The following is a 13,154-nucleotide window of genomic DNA, read 5'->3' as shown; positions in this document are numbered from 1 at the left end:
AGAACCCAGGTAGGTGGGGCTAGCTGGGGGGTATCCATGCTAGCACTGGTTACTAGAAACCAGATACCCCCGACAGAATCCTGGACAATAAGGGTCACTGAGAAAGAGTTTTGGGTCCTGGGCATATGCCCCATGCTGAAAATTTGCCTCTCCAAACAGGAAATACTTCCATGCTAGCTGAGGATGCCCACAGCAGCCCTGAGGAAGCCCCCGTTTTCAGAAACTTTTTGATTTGTGCTGTGATTTATCCTGCAGATCAGTCAGAAGAAGCTGAAGAAATATGAAAAGGAGTATCACACCATGAGGGAGCAGCAGGCCCAGCAGGAAGACCCCATCGAGCGATTTGAGGTGCTTGTCCATGGCCTGGGAGGGCCTCCTGCCCTTTCACTGGTGGGCCTGTGCCCTGACTAGCTTTGCTGAGGTCTTAAAACTCAGCTGCACTGTTTCAAGGTCCAAGTTTCAGTTTGAGTTTGCAAATGAGAAAGCAAGATACGTTTTACTTCACACCAGCTGCCTGGTTTGTTACAGCTCAGTGGCCTTTCGTCACAGTTAATAAGAAGTAGCTGCTTGACAAGGTCACTTGACTCAGTTAAGCGTTTCTTTATGGAGAGAGTAAAGTCTTGAAGAGCAGCACACGAGGACTAGTCATGTCTCCCATTTGGGATTTCCGTAGGCCTCAGAAATGAGTTTGGAGGATGAACCCTGAAAATTTTATCATTTCATCTGATTTTTATGTGGCTTCTGCTGGTTTCTTTCTCCCCTTCAGCGGGAGAATAGGCGTCTACAAGAAGCGAACATGAGGCTGGAACAGGAAAATGACGACTTAGCCCACGAGCTGGTGACCAGCAAGATTGCCCTGCGGAAGGACCTGGACAACGTAAGTCCAGCTCCCCTGCGGGATCGAGTCAGTTGGGCAGCTTCTCCTTTAACACACAGCCCCCTCAGTGCGTGTCATTCTGCGTGGTTGGCTGCGCTCTCCCTCGTCATGGGCTTGTCCTGCCGCGCTCTGTCCCGCTTCTCCTTCGGAGAGGGCCGTTGTCCCATCAGCCCTCCCCACCGCAGGGGGTGTCCCGGCAGTCCTTGGTCTCGTGTGTTTCTCATTGATTGAAAGACCTGTTGGCTCATTCAGAGGTCATCACCACTGGCAGCCGCACATCACTATGGCTTCCTTCCCTTTGCCCCCAAACAGGGAGAGACTGTGGGGTTCTGCGTCTCGGAGCCTGCTGAGTCAGGCTGCCAGCGGGGATACAGCTGACCCCATCAGTAGCTCCTGTTGGCAGAAGCTTTGCTCTTCCTTTGTGTTTTCCTTTGCTCTTCCTGATCTTAAAAATTTGGAGATGATGGCTTTTCTGGCATTTTCTGTAACAAACTTCTCTTAGAAGAATTGTAGTCTCTCATTCGTGGCTTTAGGTCAGAGGCTGGCAGACTTTGTAAAGGAACGGTCAGTACATAGTGGGGCTTTGAACCTCACCCCAGTGGCTCTCCCGTAGACCACGCACGCGCAAGCGTGGCCGCTCCAGTAGCGCTTTCGCCGCAGGGATGGGTGGCCCGCTGGAGTTTATCAACCCCTGACTTTGACTTCCTCGTCAGGCCTCAACGACTGCTTTTCTGCTCATTAGTTTTCCTCAGCTTGCAGAGGTAGACTAGGCAGCTAAGGGCTTATGGGGCCTTATGTGATGTATTCAACCCCGGAGGGTCTGTGGACTTCATGAGGTCCTTGACATTCATCTCACGGACAGCAAAGTGTGTGCTGGTGTGTTTCTTTGGAAGTCTGTGCTTCGAAAGTCAAAGTGGTTCACGTGTCAGCTGGAGCGAGAAGGGCAGTATCTGCCATTTCTTCTTGCTTCTCTTTAGTCATAGAGTAAGAGCAAAAATCTTCAGACCTAGATTCTAACACTAGCTGTGCCCCTTTCGGCTCACCTTGGGTGCCCTGTAACATGTCGTGGCATAATAGCCGTGTCCCAGGGTACGGTGAGAATGACAGGATTTGGGGTACGTGAAGAGCACCACAAGGGAAAAAAATAAGCACAGGCAGGCTTAGTTTCCTCTGAGTTACCCGATCGTCAGTGCCAAGTAACTGCATGTGACTCTGGGCCGGCTGCTATCACCAGTGTTTGCAGGCAGGTGTTTCAAGGTCTTTACCCTCAGCAGCCAGAACCGCGAGACCTCCCTGCTCCGGGGCTCACCACTGGCGTCAGGAGGGCAGTGACTGGCCAGGACAGACCACGCTCCCCGGGCATCAGCACTCGGCACCGCCTGGGCTGTGTTGAACTTATTTTACCAAATCCTCACGGCAGCCCCTTGCATGAGGGATGTGATTATGATCCCTACGTCACTGGTGAGGAGCCTGAAGCTGAAGGAGGTTCCATACCTTGGGGGGTCGCAGCCAGCTTCAGATCTTACTGAGGGGCTGGATGACCCCATTCTCCTGACTCACTGAGAGCAGCAGCCCCACATCCATGAGGGCAGGGAGACCATCCTGGGGTTCCACCCCCCGCAAATGCCGGGTAGGCAGATGGGCCCGGAGTCCCTTCCCAGGTCACTCGTCTTTGGTTTCTTTAGCGTCACCCCGGGAAATCAACAAGGTTCTGCAGTGAGGGGATAGGAACCGCCCACCTTGTTTTCTTCACTTTGGAGACTCAGGTTGTTGAAAGGACTCTCTCAACTCGTTTCCCTTTCTGCCTTTGAAAGAAATGTTCAGTGCATCTTCAGGGATGGTCATTACACTCTGTGTCTCCATCTAATTGTCCATCACTGTCATCACTCGTCACGCTGCAGGCATGGAGAGCTTCCTCGTCAGCCCTGGGTGACCCCGGCCAAGCATTCTCTGTGAAGTGGGAGTGATGCCCAGACCTGACTGGTGCTGCAGGCTGAGAGGGAGCCTGTGCAAGGCAGGTGATCCGGGATGGCCCCCCAGTTCACCATGCTCTCCACGTTGGGACGTGTGTTGGGAGAGTGCGGGGAGCAGGTCCAGGCGCACCCCCCCCCACTGGGCCTGAGTTCTGGCTCCACTGATGCTGGTTCTGTGACCTTGAGCACGTCGCTCAGCTCCTCCGGGCTCTTTATCAGGACTCAGCTGACATTTATGTCTGGGTCTCTTCAGTTTGTCTCCCCATCTGTCACACGTCTGTCCTGCCGCCAGCGCCCCACTGCCTGGTGACTGCAGCGCCGTCGCTGGGTATGCGAGTCCTCCAACGTTGTTGTTCTTTTTAAAAATTGTTTGGTTATTCTGAGTCATTTGCATGTCTATAAATACTAGAATCAGCTTGTCAAACTCTAGAAATAAAAGCCTTCTGGAATTTGGAGTGAGATTGCATTGAATCTGCAAATCAGCTTGGGAAGAACAAGCATCTAAACAGTAATTGAACTTTCCACCCATGAACGTTAAATTTCCTTCTAAATTTTCATTTTCTCAGGTCTTTTTCATTTTCAGCAGTGATTTCTCGTTTTCCCTTTGTCAGACTTGGCATATATTTTACTCTGCTGTAAAGGGCAGCGTTGATTGTATTTTCGAGTTATTTATTGCTGATTTCTAGAAATACAGTTACTTACATGACCTTATACATGTAAGGTCTGTGGCCTTGCTCAATCCAGTTTTGAGTCTAGCAGCTTTTTTGTTTCTCTTGTAAGATTTTCCACACACGATCATCTCTGAAGAAAGGCAGTTTCTCTTCCTTTCAGCTCCTGCCTTTCCCCCTTACCTGCCCGCGCTGACTAGCACCTGGGAGCAGTGTGGAAGGGTGAGGGCAGGCCTCGTGGCCTTGTTCTCGATGCTGGTGTGTCACAGGTGAGGCCGAGGAGTTCTTCCTGCTCGCCGACACTCTCGTCATGGGCCTGCGTGGGTTTGTCAGGCGCTCTTCCGGCGTCTGCCGTGGCGCTAACTTGGTATTTCTCCTCATCCTGTTACTGCAGTCAAGTTAAATGGCTATAACCAACCTTGCATTCCTAGTAAACTTGGGGGTTTCTATTTATTACTGAAGATCGTTGTGTTCATGAAGAATATCTTTCTGGAGTTTCTTTACTGTTCTTGTCTGGTTTCGATAACAGGGTACTGCCGGCCTCCTCAGATCAGCCGGCATGGTTCCCTTCCTGTTTTCTTGAGGACTTTGAGTAGGATTGTTCCTTGATTAAATATTTAATTCCCTAGTGAAGCTTCCTGGGGCTGGGATTTTCTTTGAGGGAAATTAATTATGAATTTAAATTTATTTCCAGATACGGAAGTATTCAAAGTTTCTAAATCTTCCTATGTCCATTTTGATAACATGTATTTTTCAATAATTACCATCCCAGTTGTCGAATGTCTTGGCGTAGACATTGACATTTCCTTATTCTTTTGCTATTTATAGGACCTGTGGATAATTTGTCTTTTTTTCCTTGATCTAGCTAGGAGTATGCCAATTGTATTGCCTTTTCGAAAGCTTAGGCTTCATTGACTGCTCCTTTTTATTATTTCCTTTTACTTTCTTTTGGTTTAATTTCCTTTTTCTAGCTTCTTAAAGAGGAAGCTTTTAATCACTGATTTTGGACTGGCCTTTTTATAAAATAAGTATTTGAACTTGTAAATCTCCCTGAAACACTCTTTCAGCTGCATCCCACACATTCATTCTGATGTGTTTTTCATTTTCATTCCATTCTTGTGATTTCTTCTTTTTGAGTTAATTAGTAGCATGTTCTTTAATTTTTAACTCGTAAGGATTTTCCCCAGGAATTTTTCTGTTGTTGATTCCTAATTCTAGTTTGATCAGAGTACAAATCTTGTATGATTTTAATTCTCTTAAAATATATGTGTGCCTATTTTAGGGCCCACTGCTGGCTCTATTTGGGTGAATGTCCCACATGGTTTGGGAAGTGTGTGAGTTGTCTTATGGGTGGACTATTCTGTACATGTCATTTCTGACATGTGGGGTGACACTGTTCAAATCTTCCACAGACTTAGCACTTTTCTCTTGCTCTGAAACTGAGAGAGCACTGTGTAAACTTTAGTGGTGTATATGTTTTTTTTCTTTTAATAATGGTAGTCTTTATTTCCTGTAATGTGAATTTATCATACATCTTGATCACATTCTCTTAATGGAATGACTCTTAAAGCTCTGAAATGTCCCCTTGGTGCCTGGGAATCCTCTCTTCCGAAATCTCCCTCATCTGTAACTGATAACAGCTCCCTTGCTGCTACATGGCATGTCCTTTTCTGCACTCTTACTTTTTTTTTTTCCAAAGATTTATTTTTATGTAGAATTGGGGTGTGGACCAGAGGTATGGGGGGGTGAGAGGATTCACCAGAGACAAAGTGGGGAACAGAACAGGCAGACAGACGAAATAAACTGCTGAGGGGAGCAGCGGGCGAGACAGGAGAGGGCTGCCGTGCCAGGTGGGTATCTCACTGGCCAGGGATCGAACTTGTGCTGCAGAGGCTGGTGATAGCTCGATAGTGCCGAGACCGAACCTCTGCGCCACCCGGGAGGTCCTCTGCCCTTTTACTTTTAACATATCCGTGTTTTTATATTTAAAATGGGTGTATTATAGCCCACATAGAATTGGATCTTGCTTTTTAAATTCAGTCTGAGACTCTCTTTTTATTTATTTATTTGAAAATATTTGCAATATCTTTATCTGATAAACATTTGTGTACAGAAATTTTATACACAATGACATTATAATCAGTTAGAGGAATCAAACAACCTAATGTAAAATGAGTAAAAGATATACCACAAAGGAGATAGATAGATAGATAGATAGATAGATAGATAGATAGATAGATAGATAGATAAAATTACCACAAAGCACATGAAAATAGGCTCAGCATCATTAGTTAAAAGGGAAATGCCTATTAAAATGCCAGTGAAATCCCACTGTCTACTCCTGGAGTGTAAAGAGTGACAATACCAAGTCCTGGCAGAAAGGTGGAGCCACTGGCTCCCCAGTAAGAACGTCAAACACACAAACACTTTGGGAACTGTTCTGGCAGTCTTTAAATCAGCTTGACCGTACATGTGCCGTTTACGCATTACTGGTGATTTATCCCAGAGAATTCAAAACAGTGTGTGCACACACGTTCACGCAGGCTGGCTGTGTGTGTGTGTGTGAGAACTGGGATGTTTACGCCAGTTACGTTGAGTGAAGTTGTTTATCTAATTGATGGATTCTTGGGCCTCCCCGGTGGCGCAGCGGTTGAGCTTTGGGTTGCGAAGCTGCCTGCAGCCTCTGCAGCGCCAGTTCTGATCCCCAGCTGCTCCCTGGCCACCAGAGGAGGGTCCCGCATGGCGCGCAGACCTCTCCTGCCGCCCGCTGCTCCCCTCAGCAGTGTACTTCGGTCCTTCTGCCTGCTCTGCTCCCCGCTCTGGCTCTGGTGAATTCTCTCACCCTCCCGCGCTTCTGACTCTACCCAGTGCTTGTATAAATAAATAAATAAATAAATAATAAATCTTTTAAAAAAAAAATAATTGATGGATTCTTAATGTACTTTATCTAATTTGGGTGGGTGCGAGTCTGCCGCGTTGCTCTTTGTTCTCCGCTTGCTTTTTCTTGCTTGTTTCCTTCCCTTTGCTGCCCTTGAATTCACTGGAGATCTTTATGGTTTCACTTTATCTCCTCTATGATCGCGTGAGCTGCTTGGGGCGCCTCGTCTCCAAAGTTCTGCCCCAGGTTGCAGCCATGTCAGCCTCTCTGCACCCCCCCCCCCCCACCAAGCTCTGCCTCCTTAGCCCCTCGCGGTGCTTCTTGGTCCAGAATGTCCCTCCAGGCAGAAACTCAGGTGGTGCCAGGAGTCACCTTGTTGGTTTTTGTCCTTCGTCTGGAACCACCATTCTTCATTTGTTTTCACGTCAGAAAATAGTTTCGAATGTTTTGTCCAGTTTTTTGTTGACACTGGAGGGTAAACCTGGTCCCTGTTAGTCTTCGCGACCAGAAGTGGAAGTCCGGGCTCGTGTTTATCGTCACCAGATGCTCTCCCCACACACGTGTCGGTGGCGTCAGCCGGGCAGAAGGCCGGGCCCGGTGACCCAGGTCAGATGACAGCTTGGGGGGTCCCTTCCACCCCAGCTTGCGCATCAGCGGGGGCAGGGCTGTGCCGCACTTCTCAGGAGCAGGCTTCCTGTCCCCAGTCCCTGCGGCAGTGGGGGGGAGCAGGCGTGAGCGCCAGGGGGTACCCTGGCTCCAGAGCCCTCTTGGAAGATGTGGCCTGAGTCCCGGTGGGGAGGGGGTTCTGCTGGTTCAAGGAAAACGAAGTCTGCGGCAGGGCTTTGCTCTCCTTGCTGCTCATCTCCCTGTTGTTTGACTCCTGCGTTCCCCTTTGGGCTAGAGAAGGGGATGGTGCTAGAGAGGGGGACGGGCCACCGACTGGGGGACAAGCCTCAGCTCTGGGCCCCCCTGGCTGCACGTGCAGTTCACCAGTCATGACGTTGAGCTGCGTGGCGGGGCTGCCCTCCCCGGCCCCCAGACCTCCTGGAACCCCTTCCTCGAGGACAGTCTGGGGAGGGGGCGGGGAAGGACCGCGGCCGCTGGGCCCGCAGCGGGTGACAGGAGGAACTAGTTTCCGCGGCCAGCGGGAGCCGGCACCGTGGCTCGTGTCAGATGACCCGCGGCTGGGGGCCGGCGCGGGCACGGGGGCTCCCTTTCGCCAGGCCCCAGATCTGCCCTCCAGGCCCCGGCACGCTTTAGGGAAACTCTGAAGGGAGGGTGCCCGTTTCCGAGCGAGCGAGCCAGGGAAGGGGTGGCCTTACCCAGGGCTGCAGGGGTGACGGCGAGGGGAGCGCTGGGAGTTGGAAGAAAAGCAGCGGGTCTTAGCGGTGCCAGAGCGACGCGCCTGGATGGCCCGAGAGTGCCCGTGCCCAGGACTCTGGTCACTCCTCGCGGGCGAGCCTCACCCCGGAGAGGCTCTTGTCGCTTGTCCGCGTGGCGTGTGGCCATCAGGGGTGGGCGTTGAGCTCGGGATGCCTGATGCCGGAGGCTGAGCCCCCAGCCACGGCCCGGCCTACCTCTGGGCCGCAGGCGCTTCCGTGAGTCCCATCCCTGCGTCCCCCGGACGTCATTCCCTGCTCTGCCTCGGTGCCCCGGCCTCGCAGTGGGGGCGGGACTGATGAGTGGAATTCCTCCCGGTTCTCGGCTCTCTCTGTGACAGCTTCTCTTCCTGTTCCAGGCCGAGGAGAAGGCAGACGCGCTGAACAAGGAGCTGCTTATGACCAAACAGAAGCTGATTGATGCGGAAGAAGAGAAAAGGAGGCTGGAAGAAGAGTCAGCGCAGGTGAAGGAAGCTGGGCTCCTTCCCCAGTCCTGCGTCTCAGATGCCTGAGAACAGTTCAGCTGGTGGCTTCCCGTTGGCACTGAATTACCCAGGGACAGCCTTCCCACCCTTGCGCAGGGCAGGAGAGATGCCCGGGAGCGGTAGCGCTATGCCAGGGGAGGCCGGCATCACTCTCCCGGCCTCTCCCCTGCCTGCCCATGGACACACACCCCCCAGAGCAGGTTCTGGAAGGTCTGTTTTGAGCCAGCTATCCTTAGTCAGGGGGGCACAGACTTGTGAGCCACAGGCCGAGCTTCGGCTGCCCTTCTGTGTCCCCACTGCACCCCCCAAGGGGCGTGCCCGCCTGTCAGAGTCACGGCCACCGGTGGCGAGCACTTCCTGCAGAAGCCGCAGGCAGGCCGCGGGTGGCAGGGCGTTCTGGTCTGGCTTTGGCCTGTGCCAGCGCCCAGCTCCGGCTGTAGGTTGGGTAGCACTGGCAGGAGGAGCTTCAGCACAAGCCCCAGGCGGAAATGTGGTTTGATGTTTTCCAAATTGTGCCTGTTCTCGCGCTCCTGGCTTCAGCAGCGGGGTTACTGCTGCCAAGGGAGGAAGAAGGCGGCGGATCAGGGCCCTTCTAGAGTTCACGCGGGCACACTGGGGCAAGTCCAGCTCCGAGCAGTTAGTTTCAGAGCTTCCTGTAAATTTCCCTTAAAAACTCACGTTTGCTCTTTGAAATGTTGCAGTTGAAAGAAATGTGTCGTCGGGAACTCGACAAGGCAGAGTCAGAGATTAAGAAAAACAGCTCTATCATCGGAGACTACAAGCAGGTGGGTCCGAGCCCAGGTGGGGCCCCCTGGCCTGGGGGAAGCGTCCCCCCACACCCGGGTGCTGACACCTGCTGTGCCGGCCCCGGCGGGGGGTGGTGACAGCTGACTCTCCGCTGGCGGAGAAGGCCGCCGGCCCCTGCCGGAGGGGCGTGAGGAGGACTTGCCAGGGTCGTGTCTGCAGCGGGCCTGGGCGGGTGCTTCGCCGACGAGCCCGCGTTCGGTTCTGGGGCATTACAGATTCAGAATCCGGCCTCGTGTTCCCGGGGGCACGTGATCGCACCCTGGCTGGGTGAGCTCAGGACACGGCTGAGTGGGTCTCGTTCTTCCTGCCCTGCCATCTCTCGCTGGTTCATGAACCTGGCAAGTCCTCAGAAACTTGGCTCTCGAGGGCATCGCGGGGCGGTGGCCGAGTCCAGGCCAGTGGACACGGGGACCAGGGCCCTCTGCCCCCGTCGCCCACGGCCCCACGCGTCTTCCGTGGAATTCGTCCTGGGCCCAAATCACGCAGATGGTGACCTGGCTGAAGTGTTGTTTCTTTAGATCTGTTGTGTTGTTTCTTTAGATCTGTTCTCAGCTGAGTGAAAGATTAGAGAAGCAGCAGACAGCTAACAAAGTGGAAATTGAGAAAATCCGGGTAAGTCGTGTAGCTGCCGGAGACCGCGCCCCAGTGTCATGTCTGCACTCACTCAGCACAGCGGATGCCGGGCGGGGACGTTTACTCAGATTTCCTAGGTGGGAGACGCCAGCCAGGCCTGTGTCGAGGCCCGTCTCCTCCGCAGGAAAGTACCAGGCAGGCCAGAGTGCTTTGGCTTTAGCTCTCAAGAGGCAAGTGCCTTTTCCCTTGGCGCGCCGGACGCCCTCCTCTGGGCGACCTGACTGCACACGCCGAGAGGAAAGTGCCCCCGGGCGCCCACGTGGCACCGGTGTGGTGGGCGGGCAGTGCCCTCTGAGCTGGGGGAGGCCCGCAAGTTGGAGGCTTTGCTCAGGGGGAGACTGCGGTGCTCAGGCCCCCGTCGAGCCCCTCTGAATCACGGGACGCTCCTCACTCCCCACCCCAGCAGAATTCCTTCTGCTGCGATTTGACTCCAAATACAGCGAGGACTTTTTAAGGTTACGTTGCCAATGTGGGGGCTTTAGTAACCTGATGTTCTTTGAAACTGGATCGAGAGTCCTGCGAAACTTCACGAAGGTGAGCGGGTTCCTGAAAGCTGCTTTATTATGGCCCCGTCAGGGGACCGAGCGCGGGCGAGTCTGTGCTCACGGCCTTGTCCACAGCCACGGTTCACCTGAGCGCGAGGACGTAGCTCGTGTCCGAGCAGCAGTTTGTGTCTTTGAAATAAAATATTTTCTCTGACTAAGAGTAATAACGTTCCCTGGAAAAGAAGAGGAAGACAAAACACCCTTATGTTATCAGCCGCAGAAGACATCCCCTTTGTTAATTGGGCGAATATCCTTTCAGTCTGTTCTTCTTAGTCATAGATAAAATTTTACTTGTTCTAAAATATTTTTTCATTTTACATTTCCATCTCTGAAAACGGGACCTGTTTTCCACTGGATGGCCTCTCTGGCGGAATATTTGCCTGGAGGAACATAGGCTGTCGGTGGCTGCTTATTTTGATGAAATGCGTGTAGATTTGGGACCCTCCTTCGTGGACACCCTCTGTGTCCCGGCTCGCCCAGCCTTTAGGCCGTGCCATGTCAGGAGAAATTCCTCAGAAAATTCTGAGGCTGCTCCCACTTTTCTAAAGGGCCAGTTTCTCTTCGTTGCCTCTTACACTGCCGTCCAATTGCAGCAAAAAGTGGATGACTGTGAGCGCTGCCGGGAGTTCTTCAACAAAGAAGGGCGGATCAAGGGTGTCAGCTCGGCTGAGGAAGTGTCCGGGGAGGACACGGATGAGGAGAAGGAGACACTCAAGAACCAGCTGAGAGAGATGGAGCTGGAACTGGCACAGACCAAGCTGCAGTTGGTGGAGGCTGAGTGTAAGATACAGGTAACCACACGGCCTGCCCGCCCCCCGCGCGGGCCCCCCCCATCCGCAGCGCTGCCTGTTCTCCGCACAGTGGGGCTCAGACCCAAGCGTGGGCTTGGGAGAGTAGAAGCCCCGAAAATGACCTTTAGATCTGGGTTTTCTCCCCTTTTAAACTCCGACCGTGACCCTCACGGGAAGGAGCCCACTACTTATCATTTGCCACCGGAGGTCGGGTCAGTGTTTGTCCCGTTCTGAGGGCCGCACTTTTTCCTGAGAATGACCCATCAACCTTGGAATCTTCTCGGTGGAATAGGGAAAACAGGCTTTGAGATCGCAGCTGTACCGCCCAGTGCTGACCGGGTTGGCGCATTAACCTCTACACGGCAGGTTGCTCATGTGTCAGCGGCGCCAAGGCCCACCCAGTGGTTCAGGGTCCCTTGGAGAAGGCTGAGCGCAGCGGCGGGGGGGCCCTCTGCCGTCTGTCCCTTGTCCCTGCTCTGTCACCTAACCAGCTTTATCCGCGTCTTCATGCCAGATGAAATCACGACTTTGTTGGTCGTCTCTCACGATACCCGCATTGCTAGTTCTCTCCACAGCAAAACCGAGCGAGCCCTCGGGAGGCACTAGCCTTGGGGAAGAAGCAAGTATAGGACGACAGTGCAGAGCGTAGGTCCCCACGTCGCCACACCTGGCTTCAGGTGCTGGGCTGCCAGGCTAGCGTGCAGCTGTGTGACCATCTAGCGCGTTCGGGAAGGGGCCCCCAAGGAGGCAGGATCTGGGCCGTGGAGGATGAGCAGGGGCGCGCCACAGCACGGCGGGGAGGGCTGCCCAGGAGGTAGCGGCAGGGTGGGCCCCGGCTGAAGCATCTCTGCTGTGCCGGGAAGTCTCGACTGGAAAGATTCCTGCTGGAAGTGGACAAGCGATGCCCTCCTAGTCAGGGCATTCGCTGTCTGCCTAGTGTGCAGCAGGTGGGCGAAGGGGAGGCTGTTTTAACACAGCAGCTAGGCAAGAAATGAGGTCTTAACTGAAAAAGAGCCCCCAATGTGAGACATTCCTGGTCTTTCTATGCAGTGTGAGCCTGGGGGCGTTTCCAGCGGTCTCTCTAGCCCCAGTCCCTGTCTCGGCCCCGCGTCTTCACGCATGCCGTTCCCCTTGCAGGACTTGGAGCACCACTTAGGCCTCGCCCTAAACGAGGTACAGGCGGCCAAGAAGACGTGGTTTAACCGAACGCTGAGCTCCATAAAGACGGCAACCGGGGTTCAAGGAAAGGAAACTTGCTGAGAGCAGCTGCTGCCTCTAGACATCTTCAGAAAACACGACACCTTTTGTTGCCTTCTTTGGCCAGATGTGTGATTCCGTGACATGTCCAGGACCAGAATGTGGCGAAGTCAGACCAGAGAGGCATGCTGGTAGGTCGCCGGCCCGGAGCGCGCGGAGCAGGCGGCCTCCGGAGGAGGCTCTCCTCACTACTGATACTAACAGGCCTGCTCACGCGCCAGCGCTCTGGACACGCTCTAGAAAAATCACTCCTCGTGTGACCGTCCAGGCCACGTCGCAGTGGCGGTCAGCCGGGCGCCCAGCCCGCAGGCTGAGTGGACGCTGTCTGAGTTTGGGGATCCTTCAGGCTGTTGGTTTTTTTTCTAAACCTTTAATCTTTTTTTTAAATATACATATTATATATATATAATATATATATAGGGGGCGGGGGGGAGGGGCGCAGTAATTCAAGTAAGTCTTATCTGTCTCCGTGCCGGCAGAGGGTCCCCAGGTAGAGATGCAGAAGCACTTTGTTTGACATAGGAGGGTCCATGGTTGTAGTCGAAGCCACCTAGTTTTGTTAAATAGACGAGGCGTAGGTTTTGGGATTGGCATTACTCACGTTTCTGGTCAATTCTATGCAACTCTTATAGTTCCTGTTGTTTTTTAGTGGTAGCTGCCAAATGGACTCCCAGGGCTGGGGCGGGTGACTTGACTGACCGTGAGACTGGAGTCGTCATCACGTGGACAAAGCTTATTTTCCTCACCGTGTTGTGCGTGTACATACGTGTATATAAGGACCCTGTCCCAAGGCACTCGACGACAGTGTTGACCTCCCCGACGAGGCCTGACCTGCACGACCGCGCTTGTGCTCATCGGGCC

At 53.3% G+C, this 13,154-nt stretch overlaps 1 protein-coding gene across 2 annotated transcripts in view; it reads left to right on the top strand.

The window, feature by feature from the left end:
• Positions 1-12,703, top strand: part of RABGAP1 (RAB GTPase activating protein 1) — a 151,262-nt gene extending 138,559 nt beyond the window's left edge. For both annotated transcript variants that reach the window (XM_054689760.1, XM_037494407.2), the window contains exons 20-26: positions 256-348; positions 767-877; positions 8,135-8,239; positions 8,962-9,045; positions 9,608-9,679; positions 10,839-11,036; positions 12,174-12,703. In XM_054689760.1, the coding sequence (XP_054545735.1) occupies positions 256-348; positions 767-877; positions 8,135-8,239; positions 8,962-9,045; positions 9,608-9,679; positions 10,839-11,036; positions 12,174-12,296 (786 nt within the window). In that variant the 3' untranslated portion in view covers positions 12,297-12,703. The remainder of the gene's footprint in view (positions 1-255; positions 349-766; positions 878-8,134; positions 8,240-8,961; positions 9,046-9,607; positions 9,680-10,838; positions 11,037-12,173) is intronic.
• Positions 12,704-13,154: the final 451 nt, after the last annotated feature.

Source organism: Talpa occidentalis, unplaced genomic scaffold, assembly GCF_014898055.3.
Source record: "Talpa occidentalis isolate TD23 unplaced genomic scaffold, MPIMG_talOcc4v2.1 talOcc4.7, whole genome shotgun sequence".
Lineage (NCBI taxonomy): Eukaryota > Metazoa > Chordata > Mammalia > Eulipotyphla > Talpidae > Talpa > Talpa occidentalis.
The sequence above is the reverse complement of the archived record's forward strand: the minus strand, read 5'-3'. Positions and strand labels throughout refer to the sequence as shown.